Source organism: Erithacus rubecula, assembly GCF_903797595.1.
Source record: "Erithacus rubecula genome assembly, chromosome: Z".
Taxonomy (NCBI): domain Eukaryota; kingdom Metazoa; phylum Chordata; class Aves; order Passeriformes; family Muscicapidae; genus Erithacus; species Erithacus rubecula.
Window position 1 is genome coordinate 23,345,787 of NC_136661.1, and position 22,290 is coordinate 23,368,076.

The window sequence follows — 22,290 nt, forward strand, 5'->3', positions numbered from 1 at the left end:
TGCTGGAAATGGTTCATGGAGACAGATTCTGTCCTAACAGAACTACTTTGAGCATAGAGAGTATTTTGCTATCATCTCCATTGACAATAAACATGGGTCTGACTTGTGAACATGTTATGTTAAGAATTATTTCTTCCCTTGTCCAATTCATTAAGTCTGTATACTTAATAAGCAGTTTCAGCATTTATAAGATCTTCTTTGGGAACAATAAAACAGAGGGGGAAAAGAGAGAAACATCTGGATCAGTGAAACACTCTTGAAATATTATCTTTTTAGTGTCTTTATAGATATTTCCAAGAGCTTACACTAAGAACTTAATTCCATTGCTGCTATTGATGTTGAAATTATATTCAAAAAAACAGCTTTAAGTTCTTGTTGCTTAGATAGTGATGATAACTGGCAAACTCTTCTGTTTGACAATACTTTAATGAAAAAGAATAGCATTGTTTGTATTTCCTCCAAATTTTACTACCTTTTTTGTCTTTTTTTTTTTTCTTTTAAACTTCTATTGTGGAAATTAAGTGGGAAGAGAAAATAGTGATAGGGGATCAAAGCTGTCATTTAACTGCAATTCAGCAGATCACCCTTTTTTCCCTCCTCTAGATTTAGTTTTTTGTTTCTTTGTATCCTTTTTAAAAAATTATTTTTAAAGAGTACCTGCTAGTGTTACTTTTTGGTTTGATTATGTGCAGTTTCATACTCTCATCAATAAGCTGGAGCTGAGATGTTCAGGGGCTGGAGCACATTGTATTCAAGGGGAGCCTAAGGAATTTTGAATGCAAAGTGGTGTTTGCTCAGTCTGGAGGGGAGGGAGATGAGGGGTGAATTTAATTGGTGTCTGCCACTAATTAATGGGGAGTTACAGGGAAGATGTGCTGGGAGTACAAAGATGAAGGCTGACCTTCATCTGAGGTGCACTGCAAAACAACACAGGACAAGAGGCATGGGTTGCAGCAGGGACATTTTAAGCAGATATAAAGGGGGAAATGGGCAGTGAAGTGGTTAAGCACTTGGAAGAGGGTCCCAGAGAAGTGAGGCAATCTCCTTCCCTGAAGACATTCAACACTCATCTGGGCAAGTCTCTGAGCAGTTCTCTGCTGTCAGGTGCACTTGGACCACAAGCTTTCCAAGGGTCCCTTGCCACTCAAATTATGCTGTTTTTCTAAAATTATGGGGGTTTTGTTTCTGTTACTTGGCTGAAATCTTGCCTTGAAAAATCCCCTCGGCTGTGCTGATGCAGGGTCGTGCCCCAGTGACTCAAAGCCAGTTCTGGAAGGATAAAAATCCTTAGGCATAAGGAGTTGTTAAGCATCCTTCTGCAATTCACAGTGTATGAAATTAGACTGCTGTGCCTTTTGCACAAAATGTGCTCTGAAAAGAGGAGCCATCACATACCCCTTATTTGCAGATGTGGAGAATGGCCATAGATATTTTCACATTGTCCCAGAAATCAGGAACAACCTACATAAGCCCCCATGTCCTGTGTGTCTTTTGTTCCTTCACTATGAGCTTTCCACAGAGAGGCAGAGTTTCCAGATGCAGAAATCATCCTCCTGATCTCAGTTTCCAGCCAAGTGCTGGAAACCACAGTGTCTTCTGGACATCATGGAGAGCCAGTGTAGAGATTAAGGTGCTCAAAGATGTATCTATCTTCAAGTGCTTTTCCATGCTATTTGATTTCCTTACTAGCTGAAGGCTTTGTGTTTGGCTCTCTACACTTCTAGACTATTTAATTTGAAAGTGTTAGCCTGGCTGGACTTATTTGCTTACCTTTTTCCTGGAATGGAATTTCAAAAACCTTTCAAAAACAAATTTAAAGATATATGAAATATCTGGAATAAATATCTGGGTCTGTGTCTAGTGTAGATGGATAGTTTAAGGTGTAAATGGATGTTATAGATGGAGATACTCTTAGAGGGGAGTACAGGAGCAGTGATACAAGTCACATCCCAAATCTATCAAAATCAGGAAGAGTCTTGCAACTGTTTCAAAGACAAATGTCAGCAAGTCTTGATCAAGTTTATGTCAGAGTGATGGTCTGGAACTATTCTTCCCAGAAGTCCAATTGTAGCACAATCTCAGAGCTGAGCCTGTCCTCATCCACCATCCTGAGCTTTGGTTGGAGCCTGTTCCCAATCTGACACTGTTCCTGGCAAAGCTGCCAGGGATTGCAGCAGAGCCAGGATCAGGCCCTTTAATATCAGCACACCAGTAAGTAAACGTAGACGGAGTGACTAGCTTGTCTCTGAAGGTTAATTGGGATTTATGTCCTGTTTGGAGATCCAGCTTTAGAGATTGGACCTCCTGGCACGAATTGTGTGATGTGTTTTTCTGTGCATGCGTGCATAAAAGGCGCTTTCCTCTTGCTGTTTATCGAAAGGAGTTTATTAGACATTGCTTATGCAGCATTTTTGTGATCTTGTTGATGAAAGATGCTATATAAACAGGGCTGCATTGGAGTGGATTCAGTAAGTCTGAGAGCTTGCCAGCAATTTTTTGCTGTTTGACTCCAGCAACCGAGCACCAACACAGCAGCCAGCCTGCGAGTGCAGCTCCTCGCAGCGCTGCTCTGGATCTGCCTTCCCTCCTGAAATGGAATTTATTACTCTCTATCTCACATGGATACTTGGTAGGAAATTGGAGCTACAAAATGAAGAGTCATGGAAGTTTTAAAAAATCCAAGAGACAGGACAGATGTGCTGTGATTAGTCCTGTACTCTGGCTCACCTTAGGTTAGATAAATAATTGAATGTGTGCCATCAGCAAAACATACTACTTACAGACTTGGAAGGAAATTTGGCTTGCAGTCCTCTAATTGGAAGTCATAGATGGTGGAAAAAAAGGCTTTTGCTCAATTCTCTTGCTTTAGATCTCAAGTCAGTGAGTTATTTTAAAACTCAGGCTTAATCTTGGATCATTTAAACTGGTTATTTAGAAGGCTACTTGTTTGTAGAGATGACTATATATTTATGAGGATGCATTATACTTTGCCAGTTCATTAGACCTTTTATTAAATGCAAACAGTGCTATCATTGTATAAAATTCCTTTTTTTCTTCCCCTCAGATTTCATACCTGTCAAACATTGACTTGATTCTGCAGAATCCATACCAACTTCACCTGCAAAACTAAACAAAATCATTTTCTTGGTACAATGCCAGAAAATAAAAGAAATTTGTTAGAAAAGAGAGCAAGACAAAGCTGACAGCATGTATATAAAGCTGAGCCTAAGCAGATGAAAACAGTCAAAAGCCTTTTATTTAATCATTCTTCTATTTTTGACATGTTGTCTAGTGATAAACCACATGAGCATTCCCTTGTGTTAAGAAAAAAAACAACTATGAAGTAAAAATCCAAGAAAGAACAGAAGAAAGTACAGTCTAGCTCTGAAGGAATCTCATATGTGATTTCAAGGATGATGTTTACATGCATGTAAAATATCCAACAAATGGCTTTTCCAGTGGCAGCCGAGGTCATTACCTTTTCAAAGTTGTGTAACATTTTTCCTGCTGAGACTTTCCCTTTTTCCTTAGGGGGCATTCGCAGGCAGACCTTTATTAAGTCATTTTTGGACACTGGTATGCTAAGTGAGACACAGGCCCTGATGATTACCAGTGCTGCCAGTAGGTCTGCAGAAAAAAGATGCTGATTAGCCTGTTCTTGTGCCCGAGGCTCTGGCTGAGCCAGGAGCCAACAAGGGAGAATATGGCTCAGGTGGAAATCCCAACAATATCTTTTTGTTTCACTGCACATTGAAAGGGAGGATCACAAGAAACATTTCCAAAGGTACTTTTTTTTTCTGCACAAAAGAGAGATAGAAGGTGGAGGTTTAGTTGCCACCTCTTTCTGCAGTGAGCAGAAGCTCATGAGAAAGTTTTTCTGGTATGACTGCCTGCAGGGTTTTCACACCAACCCCTTTCTCTGCATCCTGAAGCTCTAAAAAAGATGGTCTCCTGGGAGTGCTGATCTGCTAATTCAGGGGGTTGAGCTGGGGAAATAGTCTGCCTGCTTTGATGTTGTTTGAAACCTCTTGTGAATACCTAGCCACATCTCATTTACTTAAGCAAAACCTCAAGGGAAGAGGCATCCTGCACTGTGCCCATGGAGAACAGAGGCCCAGGGTATCGCATGGAAAGAACAGACTTTTTTATTGGTGGCTAAAGCTGTCAGATCTATGAGGTTTTGTTTTTAGTGCATCTTTCAGTTTCATGCATGTCAGCCTCACTGATTTCCATGTAGAGGGCTTCTTCCACACCTCAAAATATTTTTATTCTGTTTTATATTGGAATGAACTTCAAGCATTCACAAATACTGTGCTCTGCAGAGGCTGTAAACCATCATACTGGTTTGGAAGGTCTCTTCTGGGAAGAAGGAACTACAGTTTATGCTCCACCACCATAAAAATCCCTTTGGCCATAAAAAGATGACATGAAACAGAACTTTGAGGAGGGGAGGGGTCAGTTAACAGTAAGGAGCAGCCAAGGAGCGTGTCTGAAACCTTTCAAGAGCATCAGTCAGGGTCTCCCAGGGTAAGCACTGGCACAGTTCCTTGGAGTCAAGAGAGGTATGTGGCTTTTGCCAGGGGAGGATCTGGTCCCTGGCTTGTGTTCACACAAGAGGAGTCCAGGAACTGTGAATCTTATCAAAACCTTCCCATTAGCAATGACTGGAATGTGATTTCATTTCTGGTATCTGTCTTAATAGCCAGAGTTGAGCAAAATAGCAGATAGCAGGGCGCTTTTTTCTCCCCCCACGTAAGAGAAAGAAAACCATTATATGTGGGCAAAATTATTTTACTTTAATAGCTAACCAGAAACAAGACTCAGATTCATGCAATGCTTTTACCACTGAAAGTTTTACTTCTACAGAAATCAGCTAGTAAGTTGCAGTGATTTGCTCTCAGGAGTCTGAGTTCCACAAGGTTGTTCAGGCAAATCCTGCTCTGATCAGTCAGTTAAGAGAAATAAAGAAGCACACAGGTACAAACAACAGTCATAGGTGCTACAGCACTGGGAGACTTCACTGTATTTGAGTTATTCACCCTCAGCTGGGATGATGACATGAATGGCTTGGGTTGGCCTTGGACCTTGCATTACACCCAGTGTGAACATAAATTATCTCTTTACAAAACTGTGAAAAAGGACTAAGTCTGGAAATCATGGCAAAGTGTATGCTGAGCAAGTGTCTGCAGGGAGGCCATCCCCTCTTACTCAAGATTTCGGTATGTGTCCCACAGAAAGGCAAACAAAATAAAGAGCATTGCTTCAGTTTTACACCATGTTGACATAAATCTTCTCTGCATGTGAATTACAGTGAAACTGTGCACAGCTACTGAGCTGCTGCACTTGTGCTGCAGATGGGCTTTGTCTGTGCTTCAGCAGACAAACCTGTTGCTCATTTGGATTTCATATAGGAGAAAAGTGAGTTTACTGGTAGTCTGTATTAGGCTTTTTTTTTTTTTTTAGTGCACCTTGCTGGCTTGCATTTACGGAAGTAGATAATCATTTAAATGATATTTAATTATTCATTTCTGTATTTTATATTTGCATTTTTTTTCTATGCCATATATTTCTCAAAGCTGGGGTGATCAGAAAAGAAACACCAGGCAGGAACAATAAGGAGAGGGATTTAACAAAGACCCTTCAGGCAATTAAAAATGCTGTGCCGTGGCCTTTGCTAATTCAGGTCTCCAGAAGACAGCACAAGTTCTTCTGAGTTCAAGTTATGATTCTGGCTGAAAAAGTCTGGTATTAAAATAGAAGTTCTCTGCTTTCCCAATAGGAAATTGATTTTTTAAAGACATTTCTTGAGTGTATTATCATTGCTTTCTACCAGCACCAACTTGAAAGAACAGTGCTGATCTATTTAAATCTGCATGAAATCTTAAGCATCTCTTTTACTCCCTAAATTGCTGATCTATTTAAATCTGCATAAAATCTTAAGCATCTCTTTTACTCCCTAAATTGCAGCTTATCTGACATTCATAGGTCAGAAAGAGTGTTTTGGAAATGAGGGATTTGACCTGCCTGACCACCTATGGAGTTGCTGCATCTTCCAGTGGCATAACCTCAGGGCTCTGCTGAGCTCTAGGAACTGTCCATGTGTGCTGTCCCAGCCCAGAGAATGGGAGGTAACATTTCTCCTCTTGAGCTACCTCTGTCTGGGAGGAGTCAGCCCAGAGACCGATTGCCTGTCATCATTTTAGGGATAAAGTAAGGGCAATATTTTATCCTGAGAACTCACTTTCAGGCTCAACATAGAGATTTCTCTGTCTGCTTTACTCCTAGGAGGCAGATATTTCTTGGAGCAAACTCTTCTCTTTCTACTTTTGACATCTTTAGCAAGAGCTTCCGTAACATATTATGTTCAGTCTGGAATCAGTATAAAACTTGTATTTTTCTTCTTCCCTCTGCATTTCCCCTTTGCATTCCCTTTTTTCATGCATCATTTGTAATTTTTTTAACATGACTCGTGGCAGTTTTAGAGCTGCCTCTCCAAAACCTCAATAAATGCACAGAGCAGCTGTTGTCCTAACCCAACTCACTGCCATGTAACTGCAGACAGATGCAGGTTAATTATAATTTCAAATGTTTATCCTGTTGTTGTTTGCATTTCTGAAGGTTTCAGCAGCTGTAGGACCCTGAGTGACTCCTCCCCTCTCACAGAGTGTGTTTATTTTCTGGGTTCAGCCTGCTCGGTGTCTCCGGTGTTGCTGCCGTGTCCCATGCAGAGCAGGAGAGGGGCTGGGGTGGCTGCAGCTCTGTGCCAGGTGGAAGCAATTATGGGGAAAAAAAACATGGTCCTTGCTGGATGAGTTACTGCTGATAGCTGCCAGATAAGCTAACTTAATAAAGCAGTGGCTTAATTAAGCCACATTCCTCTCATCTTGCCTCTTGTCCAGCCTGTCTGAGGCGATGCTATCAAGCAGCTACTGCTTTGCAGGATGGGGCAGGGGTACTGTGTTGCTGCACCCCTGTGTGTGGGGCACTCTGGGGGTCCTATGGGGGATGGACACAGGGGAGCTCCTGGAAAGCTCAGGCCCTGCCTCAGTTTGAAAGGTAATAAGCCACAAATCCTGAAAAAAAATGTAGATATGCCACTTGCCTAGCCATGGATATATTTATTCATATCAGAAGTTTGACCCTAAACCCATCTTTCCACATTGAGTGATCCAGAAGCATCTCTATCTCCAGAGCAGAGGGGAGGAACACAATATCTCCCTGCTTCTCCAGCAGCTACCCACCAGGAAAAAAATGGGGTGACTTGACTTTTGGGGGTGTCCCTATCACTACAGATTTTCTTACAACCACAAAAGCTGGATATTGCATTAATCAAAATCATGGTGCCCTATGGTTTTAATTGCTAAGTACTCCATTAAAAGCTGTAACAGATAAAAGTCTGCCAGAAGCTTCATCCTTTGTAAACCAAATGTCAGGTTAACAAATCAACCTAATTTCCCCAGAGATCCAGGTTTTAGTGGTGGAGCTCCTTACACAGTCGTGTATTTGTGTTTCATGCATGGCCACATTCACAGCTGCATAGCAACCACCTTGCTGAAAGTTATCCAGTAGCTAAAATTATCAGCAGGAACCCCTTCTTACCTCTCATTATGTACAACAAGATTGCTGCTGTGCAACGTTGATTAGATATGTCAGCCTGGACCTGTACGTCTGAAAATGAGTGTTGCTATTAAAATGCCTTTGCTAATGCTCATGTGTCTATCATTTTGACAGATTTCACTCTAAGAATGTAGAAAGCTAAAGCATGCAGGAATCCCAGGGTTGCAGTGTAATGTTCAGAGAAACAGGTATTGTATTTCCTCTGCATTAACCCTAAAGTAGCAGTTTCCCTGGCAAAATCATGCTGATAAGAGTACAGGCTGAACTAATGCAGAGATCTGTAACTTTCAACTAGGAAGAGTTGAGTTAATGTGGGGAATTTGTTTCTGGAATGCAGTCTGAAGGAAGGGTATCCCTCTTTTAAACACTTCTTTAAGTATGGTTTTAAACTTTCCCAATGCAGAAAAATCTTCATGTATTTAGAGAAAATATTTCAAAATCTCCTTACCAGAAAGGCTTGGGAAAATTCAAACAAAAATTTGAGGGACACTGAAAACAAGGGAAACATTTCTCAAAACCATCTCATCCCATTGTGGAAACCATTGCTGCAAGAACTCATTGAAGAGAGAGATTTCAGCAAACACTTGGGTACCAGCCAGGGGAATGTGACTTTCTGGTTGTTTTAAGTGAAAACTAAAGCACAAAACTGTGCTTGCTTTGGGGTAATATCAGGGTGCCAGGGCAGTGTTTAATGTCTGTAACTTGGTGTGTGGTGGGGTCTCAATGTACGGCTGTGGGAGAAGGGTTTGATCAGGGCAAGTGGATTGGCTTTCAAGAGAATGCAGACAGGCAGATAAAACCTCACTTTAGCCACAAGAATGCCAATGTGCCCAGCCAAAAGCCACCACCAGACAAGCTGAGAGGAGAAAGACAAGTCCTGCAAGGTTCCCAGCAGGTGCCCCTTACTCAGGAGCAGGTTATCACATCATCTGCTGACACAGGTCTTAGTGGTCCTAAACCTGAAGAGAAGGTGGGAATGCCACGGAGAAAGGTATGAATTATGGAAGTTGCTGCTCCCTGTGTCTGGTTAGCTCTGACTGACACAACCCCACAGGTCAGCATCTCATGGCAGGGATGTGCTGCTCTCCTTGCTCATCTCTTGGCCCTCTCAAGCTGGGCTGTGTCTCCCTCTGAAGAGCAGCTACAAGCAAGCCTCTCTTCCTCTGCAGACAGGAAGAGACCAATGTGCTCTTGGAAAGCCATCAGTAGGGCTTGCAGCATATGAACAGCCTCCCCAAAGCACCTTTGAACTCATTCCTCCTGCATTTGTTTGTCTTGTAGATAAAACTTCACAGCAGTGTTTGCAGAGAGGTCTAATGAGGCACCACTGTTTGCATAACAAAGCAAGGCTTCCTCTTCAGATGTTCAGCACTCATTAAGCATAATTTATATTCCAACTAATCTTTGGAAGAGGGTAAAATATGGAGCCAAAATTTGTTTATACATTGTTTGGAGAAATGCATTGTTTGTTTTAAGCTGCCAGTTGCAACTGATAGTTGATTTAAATTCAACATAATGGCTACATGTTGTCCAGGGCAGTGTCGTGTCATTGACTGACATGGCTTTAGCACTCTTCTACATTGGTTATTGAGTCAAAGGAAAAGACTGGTTTCCCAGTTTGGGAGATATTTCAGCATGTCCAGAAAGCATGAAAAACTTGTGAAAACTTTAAAATACTAAGGTGTATCTCCCCTCAGATTCGTGAATACTTGACGTAATAAAGCACTGAACAGCAGTTTTTTCTTTTTAAGCAGTCCTGGTAGTCATCAATATGGGACCCTTTGAAAGTCACCAGGGCCATGTAGTGGGAGATTCTCAGGGTGGTAAAGGACAAAGCCATTTGTAAAAGCTCCTGAGTGCTGCTGGGAGCCTTGGTGACTTGATGTGGTTTGCTGCCTAGAGAGAAAACCAGCAGGTTTATCTGGATGCCTAAATGTCATTATAGGCCAGTGTGCCAGAAACAGTAATTTCTCAGCTTTCAGACTTTGTTCATATCATAGGCACATATGAACTGGCTGATCCTATTGACTCAATACTGCAGTTTTATGTAAGATATTCCATAAGAGTATCTCAGACAATATAAGATACTCTCTCTTGCACCAGTTGAAATACACAATATATTTAATTTACCCCCTCCAGGTTTATTAGAAGATGAGAAATTACTGATAACATTTATCTGCTATATACTTCTCACTAAGACTTACCCCTTCCTGCAGGTTTACGTTGTAATGACAGATATTTGAAAACACCCTTCATTGTACCATGAAAATGATGATCTGAGTTTTATGTATTTAAACAGTACTGAGCTGTCCAGACAACACAAGAGAGCAGAATTTTTAGAATTTGCTTGAGTTGTTGGGTGGGTCAGTGTTGGGGTACTCTGCCCCAGGCTGCTGAGGTGACTGGACATGGTCCATGTGAAATCCCTCCTGGGCCAGGTGGTGCATTTCCCTGTTGTGTTTTGTAGTGCTGAACTCCAGCTGCTCAGGATCCTTGTCTTGTTTGGTTCATCACATCCACAATCCACTTATGGCTGTTTTTAAAGGCAACACCAATCTATAGAGAATACATTTATTTATTCATTTATTTATTTTGTTGTTTTTCAGGAAAAAATGCTGTAAGGGTTATAAGTTTGTTCTTGGACAGTGCATCCCTGAAGGTATGTGATTTCACTGTTCTTACACATCATGTCCCCATGCATTTGTCCTTCCCCATCTGCCCTCTTCTCCACATTGTCTGCTTGAAAGAGCAACCTGACATAAGCACAGGCTTGGTCATATCTCATGTATCAGTGTGGGGAGGAACTGTTTCCCAGAAATTGTTGGGAAAATAAAGAGATCAACATCTTCCAAAAGTTCTGCTTAGCATGCCAAGCCTCGATCCTCCCATAAGTTCACGTGGCTGCACAGATCCTGTGCCATGACCTGCTGCACTGCAGACAGGGGAGCGTGTTCTGCCCTTGGCTGGGTAGCTGGGAGCACTCTGTGCACCCAGACACTTTCCATGGATGATGGCTTTCCCCTTTTATCCCTCGGATCTGGTACAGATTGACTTGTCAGTGCAAGTCAGGGGAGATGGTGAGCAGGTGAGTTAGTCCTGCCTTTAATTTCCCATGGTTTCCTTGTCACCAGGGGCCAAGGAAGATGTAGATTTAATCAGGATAGTTCATGCAGTAGTAAAAATGGCTCTGTTTTGGATAAAACTGATTCTGAAGTTGTTGGAACACAGGAGCTACCAGGCAGGAGCAAATGTTCAGAGACTACATGCTAGTAAACTTTCTGTTTACAAAAAGCAAGTTAAAAATTTGATCTATGGCAACACATTCTTCCATTTGATGATATATGGAAAGTCTTGATTTGGTCTGAGAATTTTCCTCGTTTATGTCTGTGATGTTTCAGGAAAAAAAAGTGACAAATTAACATACTGGAGAATCAGCTGGTTTTCAGTTACAGTGTCCAGCCCACAGGGATTATAACCCAAACTCTAATTCTGGTGGGTTTGTTGTGGGTTTGTTGATGTTGTTGTTTCTAATTTGTGTCTTCTTTGCTGCTAGCTAGAAACACTAAAACAATTGGTGGATTGGTGGGAGTGGGAGCAGGGAGAAAAAAGAGGGAAACAGCTCATGATGACTGTGCCTGAAGGAGCTGGGTAGGATTTGGTGAAATCAGTGCTCACACACTCAGTGCTCCCTCATCTCATGGGATGAGTCCCTCATCCCAGGGTTTTGCTATCAGTTTTTGTCTAAGCCTGTGTGATACAGGTGACAGCTCCAGTGTGAGACAGACACTTGGAGGAGGCAGTTGTGTGTATTGGAGGCAGAAATCCTGAATCTTTTCAGGGTGGAAAGAAGCCAGGACTCTACAGTCTGGCCTCCAGCTTTCCTGTGAATTTAAGAATTTTATGTACTAGCTATTCACTATAATGGATACAGCAGAATTAATAGGAGCAAAAATAAAATGAAGGCCATGGCAATTTATTACTTTGGCTTCTAATTTTCATCTCTTGAGATGTTAGGTGATTATGAAAGCAGCTTTTATTTTGTGCCTGCTGAGTTTGTCTTATCCTGTCTTTTAAATGCATTTCAGTAACCTGAGAGATTCTGCCTCTAATTCAATTCTCTGCTGGCTGCAGCCTCTCTCCCTTTGTTTCTCCATTCCTTTTTCAGCTTTATCTGTATTTTGCCTGGAACTTCAGAGACAGCAGTTGCTATAACATCTGAGACAATCTCAGACCCTTGGTAAAGGGATGAGAAACATGATTCACTGAAGTATTAGTTTCCCTTACTCTGTTACAAGACATCACTTGGCTCTTCACACATTGTTTTGGCATAATCTTGACAGAGTAGCTGTATGAAATCCATATCTCAAATCAGCCACATAAACGCATTACAGATGTGAGTTCATTAGAGCACATCTGCACCTTTTAATCCAGTACTGGCACATTGAAACTGTGAGAAGTAGTTCCAGCCCTGTCTTCTCTATGATTTAGCAGTGGCTGCAGGGAGGAGGGTTGACAGAGTTATAGATCCTCCCTTTTCCACCCTTTTATAGCTGCCTGAGGAACACACCAATCTCCTTCTAGGACAGCTGTTTCTTAAACAGACTCTTTCCCAAAGGCTTGTGGCTTTGTCCATGTCCTTTATTGGTTTTCATCCTGTTATTTTTCATCTGTCCTTGAAAAGAAACAGAAATCAGTGTAGTACAGTATGAGTCCATGCCTCTATAGTCTGCATTTCATTTGTTTTTCCTAACTTTCTCACTGTGGATTTCAGCTGCAGGGAGCAATGATCCTCAGGAAACATTGAGTGGAGTAACTTCTGTCTGATTCTCTCCATAGCATCTCTTCCTGTTCCACCTCTTGTGCAAAGTGGATAAAAAAACTAACTCCTCACCTTTTTCTCCTGTGTGACCTCCTTTTTCTTTGCTTTGGAGACTCACAGCTCCAGCCAAGTTCAGTCTTGAATGCTGTCTCATGGCATCATAGAGTGAAGAAGGGACAGATGCAGTATGGAGCAGTTTATTTTGGAGACCACTCTGTCTACTGCTGGTTTGTTACCCAAGTTGGCTGTGGAAGAATTCAGAGTAAATTATTACTGGTGAACTATAGTCAGATTTGCTCTTTCCTCATTAATATTGTTTCAAAAACTTCCTTGGTACAACTTTCCATGTTGTATTGTAATTTCTGAGTTTATTGAAACTTATATAGAGACATTTGTTGTTCTGTTTTGGCTTTTTCATTTTCCTAAAGTCTGGAACAGCCTGATCCTCATTGTATGGTTTTGATTCATCCTCAAACCACATTTCTTAGGCTGAGCTGGCAAACAAGGGGTTTGAACACAGGAGGGAATGTTCATCTCCAGTTCTGCAGAGCACACACGTGTGGTGCAGCAGCTTTTGCCTAATTTCATCTCAGTTCTAAGAACTATTTCTAGAAAAATCATATAACCAGGGACCAGAGCCCTGGGGATACAGTTCTGGGACCTGAGACCTGGCTACAACCATTGTGTGATCTGGGTTGACTATGTGAGACCACCAGCAGGGATATTTGTACTTCCTGAGCTCTTCTCCAGCTTTGTGAGAAAGTAAATGAGGCAGTGGACATGATGGAGCTCTGCTGAGGTGGACATGAGCAGGATGTTCAAAGATGGGTTATGTAAAATATGGCAACAGATGGATGAAAAGGACTGGCATTGTTTAGTCTAGAAAAGAAGGAGGCTGAGGGGAGACATGATAAGAGTTTTTAGGTATGTGAAAACTTGCTGCAAGGAGGAAGGTAAACTGTTCTTTATGGCTGAGGAGAAGAGGACAAAAATAATGGGCCTAAGTGGCTGTAAGAGGAGTTTGGATTAGATATGAGTAAAAAGCTTTCTGTCTGCAAGGGTATTTCATCTTGGGACTAGACTGCAAGGCGGGCCACCTCCATCCCTTAGGGAAAAGGAAAACTAGGAAAGGTTTATGCATAGTTACTCCTGCTTGTGATAGGAGATGGCCCCTTTTTTCTGATCTTGTTAGGGCACATCTATTCATGGAAGCACAGGGAGGACAGAGCTTGTTTTGTCTCTGAATAACTGAACATGGCACAGGCCAAGTCTCATACCTGGGTGGGTACACTGGGTAAGCAGCAGAATCTTCACCTCCATATCAGTCTGTTCTCTCTCTGATTTTGTTTCAGTGGAAAACAAAAATTGCAACCATGCACAGGAAAAACATCAGCAACGCTTTATATTTGAGATTGTTCAGTAGTGCCGAATGTAACAGGAGTTTACAGCTCAGCATCACCTAAAGAGTCCAAACTACCCTCAGACTGAACAGTTTGAAGGCAAGAGTTGTGTTTTCATTTCATGACTCTGCACAGTTGAACCCTGGTCACTGCAGGGGGTCCTAGCCTTGCCATTCACCACAGCACTGTGGACAAACTTCAAGTTGCAAAGCAAGAAGGAAAGAAATTATGCCCATTATTTAGGAGGTGACAATCAGAATGCTTGGCATTATTACAGCAGTATATCTATTACAATAGTACATTTTTTTCTAAGGGGTTCTGGTGTGACATACAGCATCTTGTTAAGTCTCATTTTGTGCTTTTCTGTATTTTGGCATGCTGTCACTTTTAACCCCAGTGGTGCCCGTGTGCTCTCTATACTTCATACAGAAAATGTATTTTCATTTGCTTTGCCATCTCTTAGCTCATTTTAATTGTTTGGAACAGCTGTACCCAAAGGTTTCTGCTAGTCATTAGGGTGAGTCAATAATGAGTTTTAATTACGTATATGGAAACACAGTGCTTTGCTGGGAACTTGCTTGAACAGCTTAGATTTTGTTTAGACATGTTTGGTCTGGAGCATGGATGAGATATTTCTGCTGTGGCCCCAGTACCCACTCACTGGGTCGTCACAGCCACCTGGATGCTCTCTGCAGGCTGATTTCTCTGAAATGGTCACAGAAACTGCCACATGCTTTGGTGTAAAACCTGACCTCGGGCAGGCTGTGCCTGAGCTGCGGTTGACACCAGATTCCCCTTCACTCTTGGTGTCCTGCAGCACACCCAGCATGGTGCTGCAAAACCCTCACACCCACAGCTGGGAGTTATCCTTCTTCCCCAGCACCATGCCAGGGGCCACGTCCAGCCCCTGACAGGACAGGGATGTGGGTCAAGCCCCACTCTGCTCTGGTCTCCATCCCTGAGGCTTCAGTTCTGCTGCTACACAGCAGGGAAATTAGAAACAGATTTTCCCTCCTTTGGGTTTCAAACAGGGACTGCAGTCTTTTGGGATTTCACTGGCATACCCTGATGTGCACACTGTAGCTATTAAGAGAGATGATGGGTTTGTTACAATGCACTCTTTGCTAGAAGGGTTATATCTGGCTTTGAACAATTAACATGTGATGTAATTAACTTTTCTTTGTGATATACCTTCTGCCTGGCTTGGCAGTTAACCTCAGAATTTTTCACAGTATTCTACACAGGAAATGTTGCTATCAGATTTAAAAATCTGTTGAAGAAAACTAAAAGAAAGTTTTAGGTAATTTAATATTTCTGTGAAAAGAATTCCTAAATTCTGCCAACTGCTAAAGTAACCCTTGCTTAAAATACAGCTTTAAGAAATAGCCTAAAAAGCTGTGGACAGCAATTACAGTTTTAATGTATTCCTTTGCTTATGTCTCATGAATGTTTTATATCTAGGTTCCTTCAGTCCTTAAAAACAATGTAACTCCATTTTAATTAGCAGAGAGGTGAAAGGTCTAAGTATCATCCCACTGCTGACTTTGTTCTTTTTCCTAACCATGTTTTTCTCTCTCTTAGACTACGATGTCTGTGCCGAAGCTCCCTGTGAACAGCAGTGCACAGATAATTTTGGGCGAGTCTTATGCACTTGCTACCCTGGATATCGCTATGATCGGGAGAGGCACAGGAACAGAGAGAAGCCTTACTGCCTGGGTGGGTAGATGAGCATGTTGAGCTCCTCCCTGATTATCCTGCTCCCTTGGGTCTTTTAGGAGTCAGTTTGGATCTGAAACCTTCCTTATTCTCAATATTATTACAGAAGAAATGTGGGGGTTAACTGTGTTAAGAATTGAGAGATCTAGATTCCCCTGAAATTACTGGGAGGTACTACCTACAAGATATACACACCCAAACACTTTGAAATGTTGAGCTGACATAATTTTTCCTTTAATTTCTCCTGCAGGTTGTGAGCCATATTTTCTAAATATTGAAGCATTATCACCAGGCATAATTCTTAAAACTAGTCCTTGGGGTTTGGTTCAAATGGCCAGTACATAACTTAGGACTGATAATTTACATGTGGCCCTGCTGTGGCCAGTCCTGCCCTGCCCTGCATGGTTTGCTGTGCCAGGAAGGGAAAGGTTTGCAGGATTGAACTTTTCTTGTGAGCTTTTCACTGCAAGGAGACTGGTGAGCAATGTTCACTGATAAAATGCCAGGTGTGATGATGATGATGATGATGATGATGATGATGATGATGATGATGATCATACAGCTTGTCCAGAGCTCCAGACCAAAGGCACCAGCTGCAATTGCAATTGCGGTGCTGCAATTACTTGTTTGTTTAACCACAAAATCTCTTTTTACCTCTAAAGGAAGTCTTCTATTGTATTGGAGGTCTGAAACCTGCAGCTACAGGACATTTTTAATTTCTGCTTCTCTCCAGATATTGATGAGTGTGCCACGAGCAACGGGACTCTGTGCTCTCAGATCTGTGTCAACACCATGGGCAGCTACAGGTGCGAGTGTCACGAAGGCTATGTCCGGGAAGAGGATGGCAGGACATGCACCAAAGGAGATAAAGGCAGGTGCTAGTGCAGATTAAATGTCTTGGGCATGTTGTGAAGAGGAACTGCTCCTGACACTGCACTTGGAGCTGGGGGTCTGAAGCTGGAATGTAGATGAGGCTCCTGGGGCAGCTGGGCTGTTCGCTGGGCACCTGTGGAGCAGCCTGGCCAAATTCTCTCCTCCAATGCATAAGTACACTGGAGGATGGGGAAAGGGAGGCATGATGGCTGAACAATGAAACTTATCGTTACAGCTTCAGTTAGATCATTCCTGCTGGATCCAGTTACTAAAACCCGTAGTTTGCTCCAATACCAACCTGGATTTTCTGTGGTCCAGAGCTAAGGAGACACAGGAAAAAGTCTTACCAGATGATGAACCTCAAAAAATGTCACTAATTTCACCTGTTAATTAAATAATTTCAGTAACTATAATTTGCATTTACACACCCACATCTGAGATTAGCAAGTGCCCTGGTTTGGATGGCTAGTGCCCCTTGGCCCTTGGAGGCTCAGAAATGTGTGCTTGGGAGTTCAAGACATTTTCCAAGCCTTGCTTAAATCAATTTCTAAATTACACTGACTAAGACCAAATGCTGCTGACCCGCAATTAGTTTCTGTGTCCCATGACTGGGGTCAATTTTTTTTTTCTTTTTACCTTTTTTTTTCTCTTTTTCTTCTTTGAAAATGAAATGTGATGGGAAAGGGATAAATGTAAGTGCTTGTTCTTGCATCTCACTCTTGGTTCAAAGTGTGTACATGTGCTGTGTATAAATAATTGTTAAGGTTTTGACCTCATCCCAGTTATTAAATTACAGCATTTAAAATGCTAGAGAATAAATACTGATATGAAAATTTAAAAAGAAAGAAGGAAGAGAAAAGTGCTCTTGAAAAAAGACCCCAACAACTTTTGATGAATGGCAACTTACCACAGGTTCATCTGTTAATGCCTGAATGTGGTATCACAGGGTGATCCAAATCCCACTGGATGGCCAGAGCAATTTATTACTTTGATTTTCATCTGAAAATGTGTAACTGGAGCCACTCCATTAACTTTAATTTTTCCTTGTAATGTGTGTGTTTGTTGTGTGTGTGACAAGAAAGATATATAACCTAGATAATCCCCTTACAAATGCGGAATGTTTTTTAACTTTTCCTCTGGGTAGCTCGAATTTCTTGATACAGTAATGTCCAAAGTATTCAGGATAACCAACCATTCAAAATATTCAAGGTTATGGAGACGAATCTACTGTTTGAAAACCACCATTTTTGCACCGAATGTGCATGGAAATGCACATAGAAATCTCAGTTCCAGCTGATAATCAGGAATTAAATACCCACCACCTCTGCAGATATCTCCGAAATCAGCTATGCCGAGTAAAGAAGGATGCTTTCTGGTCAGTTACGTCGCTGTACTCCACATAAATGAATGTTCAGACGCGGTGAGAATGAGGAGCCGTGCCCGTATCTCGTTCCTAGGAAAAGGAAGGTGCAAGGAACCAGCAGTAGAGACGCTCCACCCGGCGGCCAGCCCCGTTCCTGCACCGCATCCCTGCGGAGCGGCCGCCCAGGAAACACGGCATGTGCTTTCCATCGCAGCCGGAGCACTCACGGTTCATTTTAAAATTTAGTGTGAGAAGCAAAAAGACGTGTGCACCTCCCCATCTCTAGGCTGCATGTTTTCCAGAGACACAGCTGTGTTTTCATTGTTCCGTGCCCGAAGGATGCGATTCAGGCACCTTTTTGGCTCTGTGAGTGGCTGTAGTGTGGTCACATTTTTTTGGCTCTGTAAGTGGCTTGACAGAGAGCTTTGAGTTGGTCAGTGGAAGCAAGAAGAGGGAGCCTTCTTGCATCCACAGCCCCATTTGATGGAGACAATACAGCTACCCATGCAGAAGCAGGCAGATGAAGCCATCCCAGCAGGCTGAGCCCAGATAATGGGACACAGATGATCGGCTAAAGAGCCTCCATTGGAGCCGCCCACAGCAGAGCTCCCGCAGAGCTCTCCCCTGCCAGCATCTCCTCCTCTTGCAGCATCAGCAAGGCACGGCCCCGAGCCCACAGACAAAGAAAACACATCACTCCCCCAAGCAGATCTCTCAGCAATAGGTGCCACAGCGTCTCACCAAGATTAAAGGACTCCCATCACGCGTGAGCTAGAAATTGTGTTCTGAGAACTTTTTTAAAATGGGGATGCTTCAAGCCTTCTTCGAAATAATTTCAGTTTCCTTGTGTAGGTCTGTGCAGTGGGAACAAGCTGTGTAAGTGCCTTGCTGTGTGCTGGCCCAGCTGACCTGCTGGGTGACCTTGGTTTCGGCACCGTGCGTGGGTGGCTCCATCTAAAGGCCTTTTGCCTCTGCTGGCCTGTCCTAGGTGACTTCTGGCTTTATCCACACTTTATCCTGGCTTTACTCGTAGTTTGGTCCTGATACAGGGTTGGATGGGGGTAGAGTGAATGTTTGATGGATGACTCCTTTCCTGGGCAAATCATCACCTCTGTCTGGTATGAGTTAGGGGGATTCCACCTCTCTCCTGGGATGCAGCTCATGCTTGCTCATGCAAGGATTTTGGACTTCTTCCTCCGACAAGTCAATCCAGCCAGCTTTGCAGAAATCTCACTGCTATGACATTTCCCAAACATTAGCTGATCCCCCCCAGCATCCATCTCCATGGATTGTTACAGCCCTGTTTTATCTGTGCTTGTCAGCCCCATGTGTCACATCCTTCTGGAAGATAAACTGGGTTTTAGAAGGAAACACGAGGCCAAATTCACCACTTCTTAATCTGCACAGAATCCCACAGATTCTGATGGGATTGCTTTAGGTTTCCATAGCAGGGGCTTTGGCAGTTTCTCCCCAAGACTGTGTGTTGCTTTCAGCAACATTTCTTAAGACAGTGATAGAACTCATTTGGTCAGATAGCTATTAAAAGAAATTTTTGTTGAGACTAGTACAAAATCCAGAGTTTATTAGTCTTTGAAAAAGAAAGAAAAAAAGTTGTAGTGTAGGTTTTTTGGTTTTTTCTAATGGTTCTATATACATCCATCTATAACTTCTACACAGATCCAAAAATAGTCATATCAAGACACTGGGTTTTTCTAGAGGAAAATGAAAAATTGGAGAGGGAGGAAGAACTTTGCAAAACTGAGTTGTGTTCAAATTTATTTTACAGAAATGTGAAGTGATGTCTTCATTACAGCACATCAATTTCCTCTTAAGGAAAAAGAGCCCTGCATGGTGCAAATTATTTAATTTACAAGAGAAAGATTTATGGGCAAAGAAGCTTTGGAGGGAATCAAAGGCAAAAGGATTAGCATTAGGAATACAGGAGAGAAGAAGGAAATTAGCATATGCTGTGTATTCCAGTACCTTCATAAAAATTCTGGAGTTCCTCTGGCAGGCCTTGTGGCTAAATAGTCTTGGATCCAGCATAGCTGAAATTTGGTGAAACTCTATTCTGTGCTGTATAGAGTCCATTGGAAAACACCAAGTATTGCCATCTGGACTTGGATCTTTGAGCCATCTGAACACTGCACAGAAAGCTGATCAGGTACCAAACCTGTGCTGGGGGAAGGGCTGGGAAGCTCAAACAGCAGTGTGTGCTTCCTGCCATAAAAATGGTAAATAATATGTGTGATATTGTAAGGCTGTTGGAGTGCAGCCATGGGAACAGGCAGTTCATGACAGGGGAAAAACCCAAGCCTTTGTGTCCCAGTTTTCCAATCAGTTCAGTACTAATAGCTATCTCAATGCTCCTGGTTATTCCAGCATCTTGCCCTTACATCTCTCCTAACTGATGAGCAGATAAGCAAGAAAAATTTTTATCTTCTCAAATCAAGCATGCCTTATATGCCATTACAGCCAATGGACTAGACATGATGAAAATCAGCCTTTCCTAAATATGTGCCTAGGTGGTTCTTAGATGACATCAGACAATTGCAATCTTCCATACTGGACCCTGCAAGTATTTAAAGTAAAGTAGCGCATAATATTTTTAGTATCACAAAACTTCAGGGTTCATTTTAAATGATGCAGATATTTCAAAATCAATACACATTTCTGGAAAGATGAAGGGCATTGGAGAGGGTGTGCAAGAGACAGTTGTAACACAGTAACTCAGCAAGTTGCAGTTGATCCTTTGGAAGACTTTGAAGATTCCTTGGTTTTAGCAGGAGCAGAGTTTTTCCATTGTGGGACATGCTCTGAAAGGTCACTGTTCAAACGTGCCCAGCAACCCTCCCAGGTAACATCATACAAGGCTACACATCATATGCAAGCCCTCAATAGACTTGATATTTCTCAGCAATGTTGAAGTGAAAAAAGTCACCTAGAGTTTGCCAGTATGTGTCACCCTGTGGTTTGGAAGCCAGATTTGTCTTTAAGCAGACATCTGTTACCACCATGCTTGTTTGCTTGCAATGCAGAACTGCTTGACTGTGTATGGTACTGGGAAAAGGACAAAAATAACATTTGCAATATCTCTCACAGTTTGAATAGTTTAATGGATTCTTGAAAAGATCCTATTCATGCATAGTATCAACAGATGTGACCCTTCCTCTTGTGTAGATTTAAATCTCTGTCATTAATCTCAATCCCCATCTCTGCCCAGGCTGATTCCATCACATGGAGAATAACCCATGATGATAAAGAGCAGTTTGTGCAATATGAGTGAAATAAGCATATTCTGAGGGATTTTACTGTAATTTATAGCACATGAAAATTTGCCCTTCAGGGAACTGTAAATCACCTTAGATCTATGGGGTTAGTCTACCCTAAACAAAAAGATAAAAGAAGGGGTGTGAACTTTTCCAGGTATTAAACAAATGAATTCTCTGGAGGCTGTTAACTGGAAACAGCTGCTTTAAAAATGTGCTCAGAGCTGTCCCTGCAAAGTTTCTCAGCCTTACATAGAAATTCACCGTCAGAGATTTAATAATGGCAGGATTCCCTTTTCTTTTCACAATCTGGGGAAATATAACAACCTTCAAGTTGCTTTTGCTATCACTTTATAAATTTCTTCCCTTTGGATCTTTGTATTTATAGTGGAAACTTCTTTCTTTTAGCTGGGCTTCCTGAGAAATCTGAAAATGTGGCAAAACCAGGGACATGCTGTGCCTCTTGTAAGGAATTCCATCAAATAAAGCAGACGGTTTTACAGCTGAAGCAAAAGGTATGAACACTGATCAGTCATGTCTTTACCAGACTTGCATGTTTTACAACAACTGAGGTTAATTTCTGTGTTTGGAGCTGTCACTGACATGTGGTTCTTGTACATACAAAGAAGATGGCAATATATTTTAAAATCATGTAGGAATGGCATCTCTCCCTTATGTTCCTGTACAACTTGTAAGCAGATTGCTCCCCAAGTTCGTGGAGCTGTGTTACCAAACTCATGGTAACAGAATCTGACAAACGCCCATCCCAGGCTGAACCCAGGTTTTTTGGCAATCTATGCTGGCCCGAGGTTTTCATTCACCCTGAATGAGCTGCATTTTGGACATGATCCACCTTCAGAGTAAGCACGTGCAAGACATTTCATAGATGCAGGAACATGATTTTTCATTAATAGGGTTTTGTTACAGGATTCTTGCCAAATTGGTGTGGGACTAAACAAAAATAACACTAGCTTTAAATACGAGTTTCCTCTTAAAAAAGAAAAACCCTCAGTCACAAACCTTTTTTTTTTTTTGTTTGTTTTCACCTATTCCCTTGCAAGTAGAGAATAATGCATTTAGAAACCTATCCTGGGCTTTAGTTGCTCCCATATGTAGCTTCCTTTTGCACTTTAGTAGGATTGAAATAATGCAAAGACCCAGCCTCATATTTGGAGAGCCATATGCAAGGATGTAGGTATAATGACTTTTCTGGTGACATCTCCTTAACACTGA

At 42.1% G+C, this 22,290-nt stretch overlaps 1 protein-coding gene across 1 annotated transcript in view; it reads left to right on the top strand.

The window, feature by feature from the left end:
* The window catches only part of CCBE1 (collagen and calcium binding EGF domains 1), a 96,297-nt gene that overhangs the window by 61,521 nt on the left and 12,486 nt on the right, over positions 1 to 22,290 (top strand). The window contains exons 3-6 of the mRNA XM_079330628.1: positions 10,224 to 10,276; positions 15,418 to 15,552; positions 16,286 to 16,423; positions 21,466 to 21,572. Of these exons, the coding sequence (XP_079186754.1) occupies positions 10,224 to 10,276; positions 15,418 to 15,552; positions 16,286 to 16,423; positions 21,466 to 21,572 (433 nt within the window). The remainder of the gene's footprint in view (positions 1 to 10,223; positions 10,277 to 15,417; positions 15,553 to 16,285; positions 16,424 to 21,465; positions 21,573 to 22,290) is intronic.